The 15,485-nt window shown below is 44.0% G+C and overlaps 1 protein-coding gene across 1 annotated transcript in view; it reads left to right on the top strand.

Moving 5' to 3' along the window:
* The window catches only part of RAP1A (RAP1A, member of RAS oncogene family), a 64,596-nt gene extending 50,834 nt beyond the window's left edge, over positions 1–13,762 (top strand). The window contains exons 4-8 of the mRNA XM_053914815.1: positions 2,035–2,091; positions 3,492–3,632; positions 5,185–5,328; positions 10,464–10,579; positions 13,063–13,762. Coding sequence (XP_053770790.1) covers positions 2,035–2,091; positions 3,492–3,632; positions 5,185–5,328; positions 10,464–10,550 — 429 coding nt within the window. The 3' untranslated portion in view covers positions 10,551–10,579; positions 13,063–13,762. The remainder of the gene's footprint in view (positions 1–2,034; positions 2,092–3,491; positions 3,633–5,184; positions 5,329–10,463; positions 10,580–13,062) is intronic.
* The last annotated feature ends 1,723 nt before the right edge of the window (positions 13,763–15,485 follow it).

Raw genomic sequence — 15,485 nt, forward strand, 5'->3', positions numbered from 1 at the left:
ATACAAATGTTCTGTATCTGTTTTTAAAAGTTACACCTAGACAAAATATTTATTACTGAATGCTGCTTAGGTACAGGGAATTTAGTAATCTGTTCTTTAGTATACTTCATTTTCCTAGTGGGGACTATTTTTAATGTAGAAAAATTGCACTTAAGTAAGTAGGTATATTTTTGACAAACTTTTGTGAACTAAAATCAAGATCACTTTTATGCTTGCAGTTTTCCAGTGACTAAAAGATTTTATGTTTAGTTAGATAATAACTTTAAAGATAGTATTTCATCTTTAGACTATAAAAAGTTAGTTACTGGATTCTGTATGATACCATATTGGTAGACACGTACCATTCTACATTTGTTCCAACCCACAGAACGTAACCAGGAGTGAACTCTATTGTGAACTGTGGGCTTCGGATGGTAGCGGTGTGTCTATATAATATAGGTCCGTTGATTCCAGCAGAAGCAACTCCAGTGTGGGATGCTGACGGTGAGGGCGGCTAGTGGGGAGCAGGAGAAAGGTGTATGGGAACTCCGCTTTCCGCCCAGTTTTGTTGTGAACCAAAACAGTAAAGCTTAATTAAAAGGAAAAAGTTGATCTTGACAAAAAGTACTATTTTATTTAACTACAAGACTAGCTAGAATTGTAGAGAATTTTTATGATTTTATTTCCTAGACCTTATGGGGGTGGGGTGGGGGGGAACCTAGAATTATAAGAAAGACTAGCAGCCAATGATACACACACACACACACACACACACACAAAAGATTAAACCTACCTTTCAGCAAATAGGAAATTAAGTTCATCAGGCTGTAGTGGAGGAGCAGTTTCATTGTCTGCAAATTGGATACAAAATTGTGCTTGAGAGACTTTGAGAAACCGCAGGCCTAATTCACCATTCCTTGAATCCGCCCATTTACAGGTCACCACATTCGTCCCGTAAGTAGTGGGACAGTGAGTCTGTGGCCACACCGGTGGTGCTCGTCAGTCCCTGCTCTGACGCACGCAAAGTTTAAAATAGCCCCCAGGTTAATTTTAGAAGACAGTGCTGCATTGCTGAAATTACCCCCAAATAAGTTGCTGGTTAAAGCTTTAACTACAAATGGGGATCGGTACGTGGAATGCAGGAGACTGACCACTTTCTTAATCCCTTCTTGATTAAAAATTTTCCACACAGTTGAGAGTGGATACTTTCTTTAGGCCAACCTTCTCTTCTTTTATAAGATGCTGGGAAAATAAAAGTTCAGTGTATAAAATTTCACCTTATGCACACAGGCCACAGGCTTTTCCAAAGAAAACCTTGTTCTTAAAATCTCCAGGACTGTATGAGTTCAGTGTTATCCATCGGCTCTTCTGTGTTCCCTTTATCTCTTTTTTAAATAAATTTTATTTATTGATATTTTAGAGAGAGAGGAAGGGAGAAAAGCATGGATTTCTTGTTTCATTTATTGATGCATTCATTGGTTGATTCTTGTATGTGCCCTGACGGGGGATTGAACCCACAACGTTGGCGTATTAGGACAAGGCTCTAACCAACTGAGATACCCAGGCAGGGCCCCCTTTATCTCTCAAATTAAAATTTTTTTAATGTATTAAATGTGGGATACAATATATTTCAGTAAAACTTTTAACAGCTTGAAACATGGCCAGTTGCCAAAATTTCTTTGCCCCAAAACCTGTCTTCATTATGAGTTATTTAATATTTTGTGCTTTGTTTTCTTTAAAGATAAAATAAACATTTTTATACATTTTTGACCATTTGCTTTCTAATAATAAAAAATGGTTTTTATTTTTTATGATCAGAGTTTACAGTGGTCAGAAATACCCAAACTCAGCATTAACAGTCCTGGCTGCTGTACCATTAATAGAAAATGCCCGAGACCTCCTGTCATTAATCGTAACCCCAAGTTAGGCCTCACCCAGTAGGACGGTCCGCTGAGGAAAGGCTGTGCAGTTGTTAATACGCGCTTTGAGTGGAGGGGTGGGAGGAAAACAGACTGACACTTTGATGTTCTTTCTCATTTTTTTCTGCCCCAACAGCAAGTTGAAGTAGATTGCCAACAGTGTATGCTCGAAATCCTGGATACAGCAGGAACAGTAAGCTTCTCCTTTTTTGATAAATTTAATTTGTGAACAGGTTTTATCATCAGTACTTCTCTGAGTAAAAGTAATTATTCTGATTAAGAACAAATTCTCTAAATGTAGGGCTTCTTAAATAATTCATATGTGCATGAAACCATCTGTGATGAGCCTAAAGCCCACCTCTCACTATCAAATTGTATGTCGAGTTCACCTGTAGAATCTGTGTGGTGGGTTTCTTTTCCCTGTGTTCAGGTAAGGAGGATGTTGTTACTGCTCCAAAAAAGGTGTTTTAGATCCAGAATTTTAGGTAAGATAGGTATTTCACTGGGTTCAAATAAGACTTTCTCTCTTGGCACCAGAGTCATTCATTTCATTTTATAAAAATTGTTTTCGCTTTTTATCAGTATTGTATTTGAACATCGCAGAGGGCTACTGACACGTTTTCTGACAAAACCCTTTGGGATTGTTCGGAGCCTCACTTTTCTTACCTTTAACTGAGTGTAACGACATCAGTGTGTCCTGTTTCGGACCACTTCTTCCCCCAGAAGAACTCTGCTCACTCCTTCCAGCACCGCTGCAGTGGGAGTCCTTGGTGATTTTTGTGTCCAGATGTGCTGGAGAGACTTCTCCAGCAGCCTGGCCTGTCGGTGCCTTGGCTGCCGTCCTGCTTCGCTGTCAGCTCCCATAACCATGGCTCTGCCCGGTCTCTTTATCCAGCACACCACTCCCACTTCCTGCTCTCTCTGCTCACTTCCTCTCACACCCTGCAGCTTCGGGGCAACCTGCAGTCCGTTCACCCTGACATCTGATTGCTCTCATGCCCTCACCCCCTTCACATAGCTTCAGGCCCGTGGCCTGTTGCTCCTCCGTCGTCCCCTGCAGGCATTCTTAGCCCTGTGGCTTTTCAGCACCTTCCACTCAGTTGTTCCCTGTCTGTCCGCTTGGTTTCCAGGAAACACCACTTGTTGGTTTTCTTCCTGTACCGCTGGCCACTCCTAAGTTTTCTTTCCTCCCGTCTTCATCTTGCCAACTGTTGGTGACAGAGAGCCTGCGGGTTCCGTCCTCGGCCTTCTCTTCCCTGACAGCGCTGCCTTGGAGGCCATCTTTGCGGCATTGAAATAATTTAATTAGGATCTATATAGTGAAAAGAAATGATACCCCTTTTTCCTAAATCACACAAAAGCAAATTAAGGAGGTTAAGATTTTCCTTCTAATTTTAGTGTATTTTCATTGTTCTAGTCAAGTAAGTAGGGAGAACAGGAACATCATGTCAGGAGTTTCTAGAAACTGTATGTCCTGTCTTAGGCTTATAAAGTATGTAATAAATGCAATAGCTCACTTGTGATGAGTCTCATTTACGTTGTTCCAGCATGTGTTTGAGAAATCATGTTTATAATTGCATGTTTTTATTGTAGGAGCAATTTACAGCGATGAGGGATTTGTATATGAAGAATGGCCAAGGGTTTGCACTAGTATATTCTATTACAGCTCAGTCCACGTTTAATGACTTACAGGACCTGCGGGAGCAAATTTTACGGGTTAAGGATACAGAAGATGTAAGTATTTTTCCCTTCTACAGGACACACGGCCATCTCTCTGCGGCCACATAAAAAATGCCTGTTTGCTCTGTCTGTAGAGCATTTGGAGGTTACCTACCACGTGCCTAAAAGGGCCCCTGGGCCCACAACAAATTTTACCTTTCTAAATTCACCTACAAATGCCGTGCCTGCTGAGGCGGTTAGAAAGGAGGGTGCGCTGAGTGGGAAAGCACGCCTCGTGCTGCGTGGGCTCGAAGTGCAGCAGGGAGAGCAGAGGACCTGCGGGCTTGGTGGAACAGGCGGGGCTCGACTGAGCTGGGAGAGGTGGCAGTGTTGGCAGGAACGGAGGTCAAAGAGCATTGTTGAGGACCATAAGGATTTGTTCCTGTTTCTAAAATTCTGTTGGTAATAGTTTTTATGTCAGGTTTTTTTCTTTGCTCGATTACGTTAAAAATTTTAGTGAACTGGACTGTTAGAACTCTTGTCTTACTTGGTGAGTAGCGTCGCTGCTGTTGTGCCTTTTTGCAAAGACGAAAGGTATATTTTACATGTTCACTTCAGTTTTGAACCACGGAGGGTTCCTTTCCGGTTGTGTCAGTTAGGCTATAGAATTTCCTTCTTGTCTTTCTTTCCCTTTAGCGCGTTCTCGCATTTCTAACGGGAACCTGCGTGCCTGCTCCGGACCTTAACTTCGGTAGTATTGAAGGTGGGAGGGGTTTACACCATATGACTCAGGACCGACAGTAACCCAGTGCATAGTTCTCTCCCTTCCCGGGACTAATTGATCTAAGAAAATTCTGTTTTGGACAATTAAATGCAAGTCACTGGGCTCAGGCATGTTAATCTCTTCACCCCATACAACAGACTGAAAATGATGGGGTTGCAGGTGCCTAGTGTTCCGTGATTGTCTCCTTTTAGGTGCAAGATGCACCACGTCCCTTAGATTCCTTTTTGTATTGTGTCCGTCACCTCACAGGTGACTTTGCTCTCTGGACACCTTTGGACTAAGGATGTTGTACACTTGGTTAGCGGTCTGTTTTATTGGAAGGAAGTAGGGGGTGTGGATAGACATGGCCAAGCACTTCCAGCGTGGAGAAGAAGGGAAGGCAGCACTGCTTTGTGTCTTTCTTTTCTCCTCACAACCCACCTGAACTGGTCGTTAGATCTCTGTGGCAAATGTAGAAGCAGGGCCTGTTACAGTTGCTGTGTTGGTCTTGCCACCGCTTCTGGCGTTTGTCGGACTGTAAGATGAAGGACTTAAACCACAGGCCCGATGAGTACATTCTTCTCTGTACGCAGATTTTTCTGCTTGGAATTCCACTGTCCTTCGCAGCCCACATGAGAATTCTGGGATTATATTCCATAATGCTTCTGTCTGTCCCCTTCTATCCACCTTCTCCCCTCCCCGACCCCCTCCCTCCCCAGCACACATTCATATACCTTTCTTTAAGCTCTGGGTGAAGCGCACAGTCCTCATTAATACATTCCAGTTGGTGGCTGGTATTGCTTACTTTGAAAGGATAAATAATAATTATGTTGGTGATCATTTTCTTTTACTCCCTTCCCACAGGTTCCAATGATTTTGGTTGGCAATAAATGTGACCTGGAAGATGAGCGAGTAGTTGGCAAGGAACAGGGTCAGAATTTAGCAAGACAGTGGTGTAACTGTGCCTTCTTAGAATCTTCTGCAAAGTCAAAGATCAACGTTAATGAGGTAACCTGGCACCGCTCGGCGACACAGACAAGTGCTTTTTTTATTTCCTTGAAGTTAACAGCCAAAAATTATTTAAGAAAAAAATGTATTCTTTTAAACACTCTCGATTCTACAATTTGTAGAAAACACTAAGAAATTCGTGGAAAGCATACTCTCTTGCTCGCACGAAATCACTTTGATGATGTAATGAGAACGTTCACATTCACCTTATTGGAAAAGATGAAGCTGAAGTTACAGAATATGTTTCAAGTCCTGCTAAGCCTCTAAATAATATGCCAGGAACTGGTATGTGAAAATTGTCACATCACCCCTGCATTGTAACAGTTACTTACGCAGATATGTAAGAATGGGATGTAGGAAGCCACAAAAATTAAAATAGTTGTTGTTGTGAATGTATGTTACGCAGAAACGTTATTACCTTGTGGACATCACAGAAGTTGGAGTTTTGAGCCCTGCCTCCCTCTAGTGCGTGACTCAGGGAGGACTCTGAGTGCGGACTGCTGTTCACGCTCTTTTCCGCCCAATACAGCGGGTACACGAGGCTTTTTCTGTCCGTGACGTGAGCACTCCGCTATCTCGAGAACATGGCTGCAGACGGGAATGCTCAACAAGCAAGCCGCCTGCCAGGGTGTGCAGGGCCGGTAGTCTGCCGGACCCCTGAGAGATTAGTGCGGTCCCCAGCCACCCCCGCCAACCAAGCGGGAACTTGAGGTTCCCTTTGCTTTATTAATTTTGACATAAACATTTTTTAATGCCTTCATTCTTTTCTTGGAAGCGCATAAGCTTCACTTGCTGGTGTGCTTGCGGGTTGTAGCATCCCAGGTGATTGGTTGGAATTCGGCTCACACACAGTAAAGATGAGAGCAAAGGACAGATTAGGTTATCATAGTCTTGTGTTTGCTTGCTATTCCTCTGACCTTTGGTTCTATAAGTCATTCTTACTTGACTAATATTGGGTTGGCCAAACAGTTTGTTTGGTTTTTTCTGTACGATGGCTCTAGTAGTGCTTAGTTGTCTTTAACTTCATTCAAAACAATTTTGTTAGATTGTATTGTGATGACTGTAAATGTATCAGCATGCATTTTTAAAACCTCACCAGAATTGGTGAATGTTCGTGTAGCCATTTGAATACTAAAGATGGAAGAAAACCTGCAACATTTTTGGCATATTATGTTTTATTATTTCAAGGAAGGTAAAAACCACAACTGAAACGTAAACAAAAAGATGTGTGCACTGTACAGAGAAGGTGCTGAGACTGATCGAATGTGTCAGAAGTGGTCTGCGAAGTGTCTCGGTACTATTGACATTTTGGCCAAATAATTCTCTGCTGTGGGGCTGTCTTATGCATTGGAAGATGTTTAGCAGCACCCCTGGCCTCTACCGCTAGAAGCCAATAGCAGGAGACAGCTGACATACTCAAATATCCAAATCAGTAAAGTTATTGGTGAAAATGAAAAATGTGTCTTTTATTGTATAGAAAAAATGTAGCGGATTTTTTGGCCAACCCATTATTATGGTTGTCTGACTTTTGAAATGACCAAATTACTTTTAAGTATGTGCCAGGAAAAATATTAAATTTGCTGAAGATTTCTGTTTTACAAATAAGAGTGTCAAAGCTTGCTTTTTTTTTAGGTAAAACCAATTTTAATAAGTACATAAAAATAAATTCATAAATTTCATGATCATGTGCCTACGTGTCTGGTACTGTGTTAGGCACCAGAGTAACAGGGAACAGGTCCTGCTGAGATCTTCAGGAATAATTAGTGTTCACTGCCAAGTACATGGAAGTGTGAGATGCTTCCAGCTTCAACTTTCTCTGGTATAGAATTACAGTTTCATAGATGTTATTTTGAAAAACTTGGCTAATCATAAAATTTTAACTTTGTATAGTCTTTTCCAAAAAGAAAAAAAAGAAAGATAACTTTGAGATAAAACCTATTAGGATAACAGTAGTAGTACAGGGTTACCACCTGCAGGGTGATTGGCCTTAGGGATCTGGTTCCTTGCTGTTCTGTCCTCTCCCTTCCTGGGACCACCCACCAAGTTCTGGGGCTCAGCTGGGCTGGGTTGGGCCAGGGTCCACTGAGCACAGTGGACAGGAGTTGTTCCTTGCCGTTTAAACATGACACGTTTATGGGAAGTTACATGCTACTAAATCTTTCTCTGGGTTGTGGCTACCAGTGCAGTAGAACTACTTCTTCACAGCAGTTGTTAAAGTCACCCCTTGACATGTGGGTTTATAAAACAAAAATAGAAAAACAAAACACAGTGGAATACATTAGCTATTTAAGAATCTTTACTCTTTTGGAAAACACCACAAACTTCATGCTAGGTTGGTGGGGTTTTTTGTTTTTCTTTCTTTCTTTAATCGCCTGATAACCCAGCTACAGTCCCTTAAATAGTTAATAGTTCCTCAGACAACTGATGCCTGTAAAGGTGAGATTTCTGGATGCCGGAAGATAGAGGGATCACACTCTCACAAGATTCAGTTCTTGGACTCAAATTTGCAATTGTACAGGACATACTGCTTGGCTAAATAGCTGTCTCATTCTCTGATTACCTACCTACTACCTACCTATTTTAAACTTTTATCCACACCATTTTTGCAATGTTTTGAAAGTAATACATAGCTATACTAGAATCACTGTCAAGAATTCATTGTTCTTTGCTGAGAATAATAATAGGAGTCAAACATCCTAATTGAGGGATGGCAGAGGGATCGAGAAACTATTGTGTGCTCCCTTTAGATGTTTCTGTAGTTCAGAGAGACGAGGAGCCTAGGCTAGGACTTGCGGCCTGCCTAACAAACAGCACGGCTTGAACTTGGCTCATCAGGAGCCAGCTCCTGTTCTGAGGGAGGCAGCGTTTGCCAGAGAAGTCGTGGAGGGTAATTACTGCTGCGAAATCAGCTACCGCTCTGTACGGTATCAGAAACTGCATCTGGCTGGCATGGGGAAACATGGGTTTGATTAATTTACTGTTTTAGTTTATCTTTATCAGTTTTCACTTTATAGTTTACGCATTGAGGCTAGCAAGCTAACTAGTGCATGTTCATAGCTTACGCATACTAAGCCCTTCAAGGGCTTCAGAGTTGTAAGCCAGCTTGTATTTCAGAGCTGCGAAACAAAACCGTTTTGTTCATACACTCTGTGTGTTCACCTTTCTTAGCAAAAGATGATAGTTAAATGGTATGAAGAAGATGGGAGGAGGGGAGCAGAAAGAAAAAAATATAAATGAATAGTCACTTTTATAGGTTTAGGATAAACCCCTCAGTAGTGTTTTTCCTAACAATTGCTAACCCTAGGACCATTTTTAAAGATAAGTAGAAGTTGCTTTATCTGAATCCATCTTTTAAAATGTAGACCAATAACTTAAAAAGTATTTTACTTTGAAAATGTACTGAAAGGATACAAGAACAATAAAAAGAATTTTTGTTCACCCTTCAGATTCATCAGTTACTAACAGTTCGTCATGTTTGTATAGCGCTCTTCTTTACTCCTCAGTTAGCGTGTGCGCCCTTAGCTCCCAGACGTTCTCTTACCCAACTGTTACATATACAGTTATTAAAAATCAAGAAAACTGCCCTGGCTGGCGTGGCTCAGTGAGTGCTGGCCTGCCAGCTGATAGGTTGCCAGTTCGATTCCCAGTCAGGGCACATGACTAGGTTGCAGGCCAGGTCGGTCCCCTAGTGGGGGGGTGTGCCAGGGACAGCCGAATCTCTTGCCCACCTATGTTCTCTCCCTCCCTTCCCCTCTCTCTAAATAAGTAACATAAAAAATCTTTCTTAAAAAAATCAAGAAAATTGATGCTGACACAGTCCATGTTGAGCACATATTTTAGATTTTGCCAGTTGTCCCTGTACTGCCCCTAAAAGCTGGAACAATTTGGTACACGTCTACAAAGCACTGTTTGTTACAGATGAATAGTAGTCAGGAGCGTCCGGGGTCATTTGTTTCTATTCCGGGTCATTGGTAAATGAGCATTTGCATTACACAGCGGAGAGCCCAACTCAGCCATGCTCCGACCCTTGGGCGTGTGATACGTAGCTCTGTGAAGCCAGAATTTACCTGCGTCCGAGAAATGAGGAGTAGTGCACTTTCGTCTTTGGTACCTTGTATTTTTCATCCAGAGTGAGCCCGAAAGATTTATTAACAGACACTGCCTGTCACTTTAGGTCAGGGGTCACAGACCTTTTCTCTTTGCCCTTTCACCGAATTGACATCACTGAGAGGGGCAAGCAACACCATGGGCTGAGGGCACACAGCAGCGCTTCTGTCCTATTCCAGCCAAAACTGTGACGTGGGGTCTGCCCGTGCAGAGACACCAGGCAAACCTGAGTCAAGGAAAACTCTGTGAAGTCACTAGCCATTTTGTTCAGAAATGACAGTGTCATCGACAAAGGTGGGGGACTCTTCCAGATTATAAAAGGTTCAAGGGGCAGGCAGCAAATGCAGTGGGAGATCTTGGGTGGACCCTTTGGGGCGCAGGAGGGGAGTTACTATAAAGCACGTTACTGGGTTGTGCTGTGGACGGTGCAGAGCGACGGGGCAGTGCCCGCGTGTGTGGAACGCGGTGACCGTGGTGTGGCCGTGGCTGTGTAAGAGAGCAGCCTTGTTCTGAGGAAGCGCACGCTCCGCCCGCGAGGAGCCTGTGCTACGCAGACTGCTCTCACACAGCCGAGAGAACAGGCGTGCATGTGCGTGTGAGCGTTGAGAGCGTGTGGCGATGATCACGTGGCAGGATGTTACTGATGGGTGAATCTGGGTAGAGAGTGTACACAAGTTCTTGGTACAATGTTTGCAACTTTTTTGTGAGTTTGAAGTTTTTAAGAAATAAATACGAAGATTCGGTCTTCAAGCATGGAAGATTCCATGAAGAATATAACTTTGCTATCTTCTTTTGCACTGATTATTTTGCTTAGCTTGATATTGGATATCTCAGGGCAAGTGTGTTTCCCTCACTATAAGTAGGTAAGTCCTGCTTCACCCTGACCGAGAGGCAGCTGGGGCTTCGAACGCACCTGCCTTTAAAACAAAGCACAAGAGCAGAATAATTTTTAACAGAACCAGGACTGTTTTGTGGAACAAGGTCTCAAATGTTGGTTGAATCAGTCCTTTTTTCTTTCTTTTATTCAGATATTTTATGACCTGGTCAGACAGATAAATAGGAAAACACCAGTGGAGAAGAAGAAGCCTAAAAAGAAGTCATGTCTGCTGCTCTAGACCCGCGGGGAGCAGCAGCTCTGAGCCAGGTGAGACGCAGACCGCGTGCCTGTCTGTCCCTCTCCCTTTGTATTGGGCTGTCCCCAAGCTTAACCACATCCTGTCGCGCTTGTTAGGGTATTTCCAGGCTTCTGTAACTTGTAAGTGTGGTGCCTACTTTGTAGATACGGCCCTCTGGGGAGTCCCTTGTCTCCCTCCGTGAGATTCTAAGCTGTGTGAGGGCCGGACCAGGTCTGTTTTGCTCACCACGGTGTCCCCAGTGCCTGGTACAGAGTGGTCTTCAAAGAACAGTGGCGGAGTGAATAGAATGCCCACCAAGGTCACTCCCCAATTCATGCCAAATCGGCTTACAAAAAGGCTTAGGTGCACATTGGATGAATTATTTAAAGTGAACATACCCACATATCTTAACAGCAGTGTTTTCTCCCCAGGTGGAAGTCCTGCCCTGAATCCAAAAAACACGGAGTAGTTTTCCTCTCTTTGAATTTAATACAAACTAAAACGTGGATTATTTTATGTCTGGCTTCTTTTACTCAAAAATGTGGGTCTTCGGAGAATTGTCCTGACCGCGTATAGCAGTAGTTTGATTTTGTTACACGACTGAGTGCATTCTGCTGTGCAGAGGGACCTTCGGGCTCTCGTCGGGCGCTAGCGCGGGCGGGTCTGCCGAGCACGTCGGCCGCAGATCCTCCAGCACGTGTGCGTGTGGCTCTGTTCGGTGTGTCTCCAGGAATGGGGTGGCCGGGTCGTACACTCTGGGCGGACGGCTTTAGTAGGTACCACAAGGAAGTGTTTCAGTAGTTGTACCAGTTAACACACCTACCGGCAGCTTGGGTTCCAGCTCCTCCCCAAATTTAGCGTTGCGGGTCTTTCCAACCGGAGCCGTGCGCGGGGCGTGTGGAGCTGCATCCGTGTGGCATCGGTAGTCGCTTTACCGCAGATACGGGTTGGCTTCCTGCAGATGTTTTCTCTGGAGGCTTCCAGCTAGTAGTGACTTCGCCATGTAAGTTTTCACCAGTGAACGCTTTGGAAAGAAATGATTGCCAGCACTGAAGCCACCTGTCCAGTGAGAAGCCAGGCCCTGTGAGGCCATTTGCTTGTTTTTCTTCAGTTGTGCGTTTCAGTCCCCTGGCCAGTTTCTGCTTATCTTCATTAACTGTAGACAGTACCATAGAGGAGTGTTTTTATGCAGTGGATTTGTGCTGTGGCTTGTCCACTAGGCCCGCTGAGAGGAGCGCCCACTTAGGAGCTGGTTGTGCTAACCCTTGTCTGTTTGGTCTGTTTAGTAGACTGCCTCTTCCCGAGTCTCCATCGTTGCACCCCTTTTTGAAAGGAAGTAGAGGGGACTAGGCAGAAAGGGGAAGGGGCGTGCAATCACCTCTGGGAGCTGGATTCAGGAAAGACAGCGCCAGCCGAACCGTGGCCTTAGACTCCTAGTGAAATCCTGGTTCAGTAGCTCTCAGGTCTCAGCTCCCTGAAAGTGGTTCTTGTTTAAATTGCTGCTGTGCAGAGGTGGGGGAGATGAGGACTCCGTCTGAGGTCTGAGTTATGTCATTTAGCTCTCTTGGAGTTGGCTGGCCTGGTTTGCCTTTACCCTGACTGGTCCTAGTTGAATTTCCAACTCAGAATTGTCCAGTCAGCCCATACTTAAAGGAAGAGGTGCCATCTCCTGGCCTGTCGTGAGAATGCACTCTTGCACACCCTGCGGGGCGTTGTGAGGTTTGCCTCGGAGGAAAGAGACCTTGGCCTGGATCTAGGAATCAGACTTGCATCCTGGTTGTGTAAGTCCTCAGACTCCGCTGTGTCACTCAGTTTACCATCTAGGCGCTGGGTCACCTGGGCTCTCCAAGTGCTGGGGCAGAGTCCTGAGCAGTCAGAGCACTCGGCTGGCAGAGCACGCTGTTGTGATTATGGACGGGAGGGCCACACTGATCCCATTTGAAAAGTCCTGAGATACGGGGCCAGTGTTTTTACCCCTTTCCAAGACCTAGGAGAACAGTTCCTTTCGGGAGAGTCTTCCTTTAACCTTATTTTCTCCTGCTGAGCAGTAAGGCTGGGGGGTCTTCTGCCCTTGAGTATGGGACCAGCTCCTCCGAATCGTCTCCCCCTGTCCTAGCCGCCTGGGAAGCAGTGGCCCCAATGTACTTGGTCACGAGGTGGCTGAGTGAAGCATTTCCCGCAGACAGCTGGTGCGGGCAGGTGCTGTTTCCTTAGGGGAAGGGGCTTTCCGAGTGGAGCTGCAATGGGGTAGAAATGAAACGACCACCGTTTCCTCTTGCGGACGGGACTGTCGGGCGTCGTGGCATGCTACGTGTGATGAAACTACTTTCTAAGCATCTCTAAGGGGGTTTAACGTAGCCCTGTGGCTGCAGCGGGTGGTCCGACTGTGTTCGCTAGTGACGGTCAGCCAAAGCCATCGTCTCTCTCTGCTACTGGTTAGCTGCCTGTTCACGGTCACCTTCTAGCATGCAGATTAACGTAGATATCATGTCTTGTCTGTTCCATGTTCTAGATTGCAGGAATGAAGAACTGTTGCCTAATTGGAAAGTGCCAGCATTCCAGACTTCAAAAACAAATCTGAAGAGGCTTCTCCTGTTTTATATATTATGTGAAGAATTTAGATCTTATATTGGTTTGCACAAGTTCCCTGGAGAGAGAAAAAATTTGCTCTGTGTATATCTCTTGGAAAATAAGACAATAGTATTTCTCCTTTGCAATAGCAGTTATAACAGATGTGAAAATAAATATACTTGACTTCTAATATGATTATACAAAAGAGCATGGATGCATTTCCGAAGTTAGATATTGCTACTATAATCAGATGATTTCATACCGACCTTTTTACCATGCCCCCCCCTCCTGCCCCTGTAGGCACCGAGATGCCGAACCATCACGCTTTGTATCTGTGATGACAGAGACTATGAGACCCCCCCAGACTCATTACAGCAGATAACTTTTTTGAGTCATTGACTTCATTTTATATTTAAAAATTATGAAATATCATTCTGTCATTATATTCTAATTAAAATTGTTTGTGCATAATGCTTTGGAAAATGGGTCTTTTATAGGAAAAAAAACTGGGATAACTGATTTCTATGGCTTTCAAAGCTAAAATATATAATATACTAAACCAACTCTAATATTGCTTCTTGTGTTTTACTGCCAGATTAAATTACAGCTTTTATGAATGATTAAATTTTAGTACATTTTCATTTGGTTTGTGTGTTTTTGTTATTGTTTATAGATTTAAGGCCTTTCTTTTATAATGATTACATCATTTTAAAAGCAACAAGTAGCTCTTTTCCGCCTAGAACCTGCAGAGCACTTGGCTGTGAAGCCCGAGTGACGGGTGACTTCTCCAGGAACAGGCCTCACACTGTCTGTTCCAGATACATTCATCCCTCCTGTCCAGTGACAGACATCGGACTGCATAGAATAGTTTTGTATATTCTCTCTGGATCTTAAAGATTGTATCTTATTGAATAAAATATCCCACTGTGTATTATTTTTATATGTAAAAAGATAAATTTAATACTGTATCAGGGTTTAACTTTTGCAAATCTTCCGTGGCTTGTAATCTGATCAAGGGAATGCTGTTGCCCTTGTTAATTTGTGGGTATAGGCCCACCAGTGAAATGGTCTGTAAAGTTTTCCCAACTTGCTTCGCCATGGATGGAGGAGTCTGAGAGAAGTGGGCGCACGTGAGATAACATGGATGCTTTGGCTTTGGCTGCATGGAAAGTAGCGTAACAGCGGCGGTGTGAAAAGATCGCCGAGGTGACCTTTTAGCGGATTGTGTAGTGGTGCTTTCCTTTTCCTTCCCGGTGTTTTCCTTTTTTTTTTTTTTTTTTTTTAAACAAAGATGGGGCTTAAGTAGGACATGGACCGGGGTGATGATGACTTATGTATTCTCCATAGAGGTCGAGCAGAACAGTGCTGGAGAAGCAAGGAAACGAGCTTAGGGAACCCTGTGCCTTGTCCCTGAATATTAGGAGACCAGACCCAGAAAGTCTGAATCTTTGCTCAGGGATCTAGATGCTGTCTCGGAGCAACTAGGTGTGACGTAGCGTTCATGCCTTGCTGAGACTTCCCAGGAGTGTGGTCAACCAGCCCATCCATTATGAAGTTGAAATTTAAAACTCAGATTTCAAATGTAAGCTCTGACCAACCTGAGAAAATATTAAAGTATTGTAAAAAAAAAAAAATTTGAAATTGTATTCTTTTGAGTTTCTAATAAACTTAGTTACCCAATACCTTCCCTCCTATTGATGCACTTACACTTATGCTTGGGATTGATGGACCAAAACTCTAACAAATGCAATATATTTTTAAAAAGCAAGTGAAGCGTTAGGGCCAGTCTGTCCAGGTCAGGGTGGCATGTTTGAAGGCCTCTGAAGTCGTTTTTACCTCACCTCTCAAGCATTCTTTCGGACTCGAACATAGACGGGCATCTCACAAAGGAGTAACAGTGTCTGAATAGAACCTGTGATGTAAACTATGGAGCTGCTTGCCAGACTAAGTAGAAATTATTAAATGAGAATGACTCTGAGTTACAGTCTGATTGACGAGTAGCATGAACTTGGTGTCCTGTGGTTTAGAGAAAGATGACAGGTCCTGGTTCCTTTGTCACGACTCCTACGGTCCCCTTGGGATACAGGTGGGACAGTGGAGAAAATGCCCGTGAGCTGCCTGGTAGTGTGCAGAGTGGGCCCAGCTGGGGTCAGAGATGGGCACCGCGGTCTCGAGGAGACTGCCTTGGCCGAGCGAGGTGGACAGGTGTCCTGTTAGAAAGTGAGACAGGTGTGCTCTCACGTTGTCCTCATGTGAACTCCTCAGTCTTGGTTCTGGAGGACGGGACACCTGAAAATACGGTGTATTTGTATAGCCCAAAACACCCTTAAGATCACATGCAGCCCAGATGGTAAATGCATGAGG

Source organism: Desmodus rotundus, chromosome 12, assembly GCF_022682495.2.
Source record: "Desmodus rotundus isolate HL8 chromosome 12, HLdesRot8A.1, whole genome shotgun sequence".
NCBI lineage: Eukaryota > Metazoa > Chordata > Mammalia > Chiroptera > Phyllostomidae > Desmodus > Desmodus rotundus.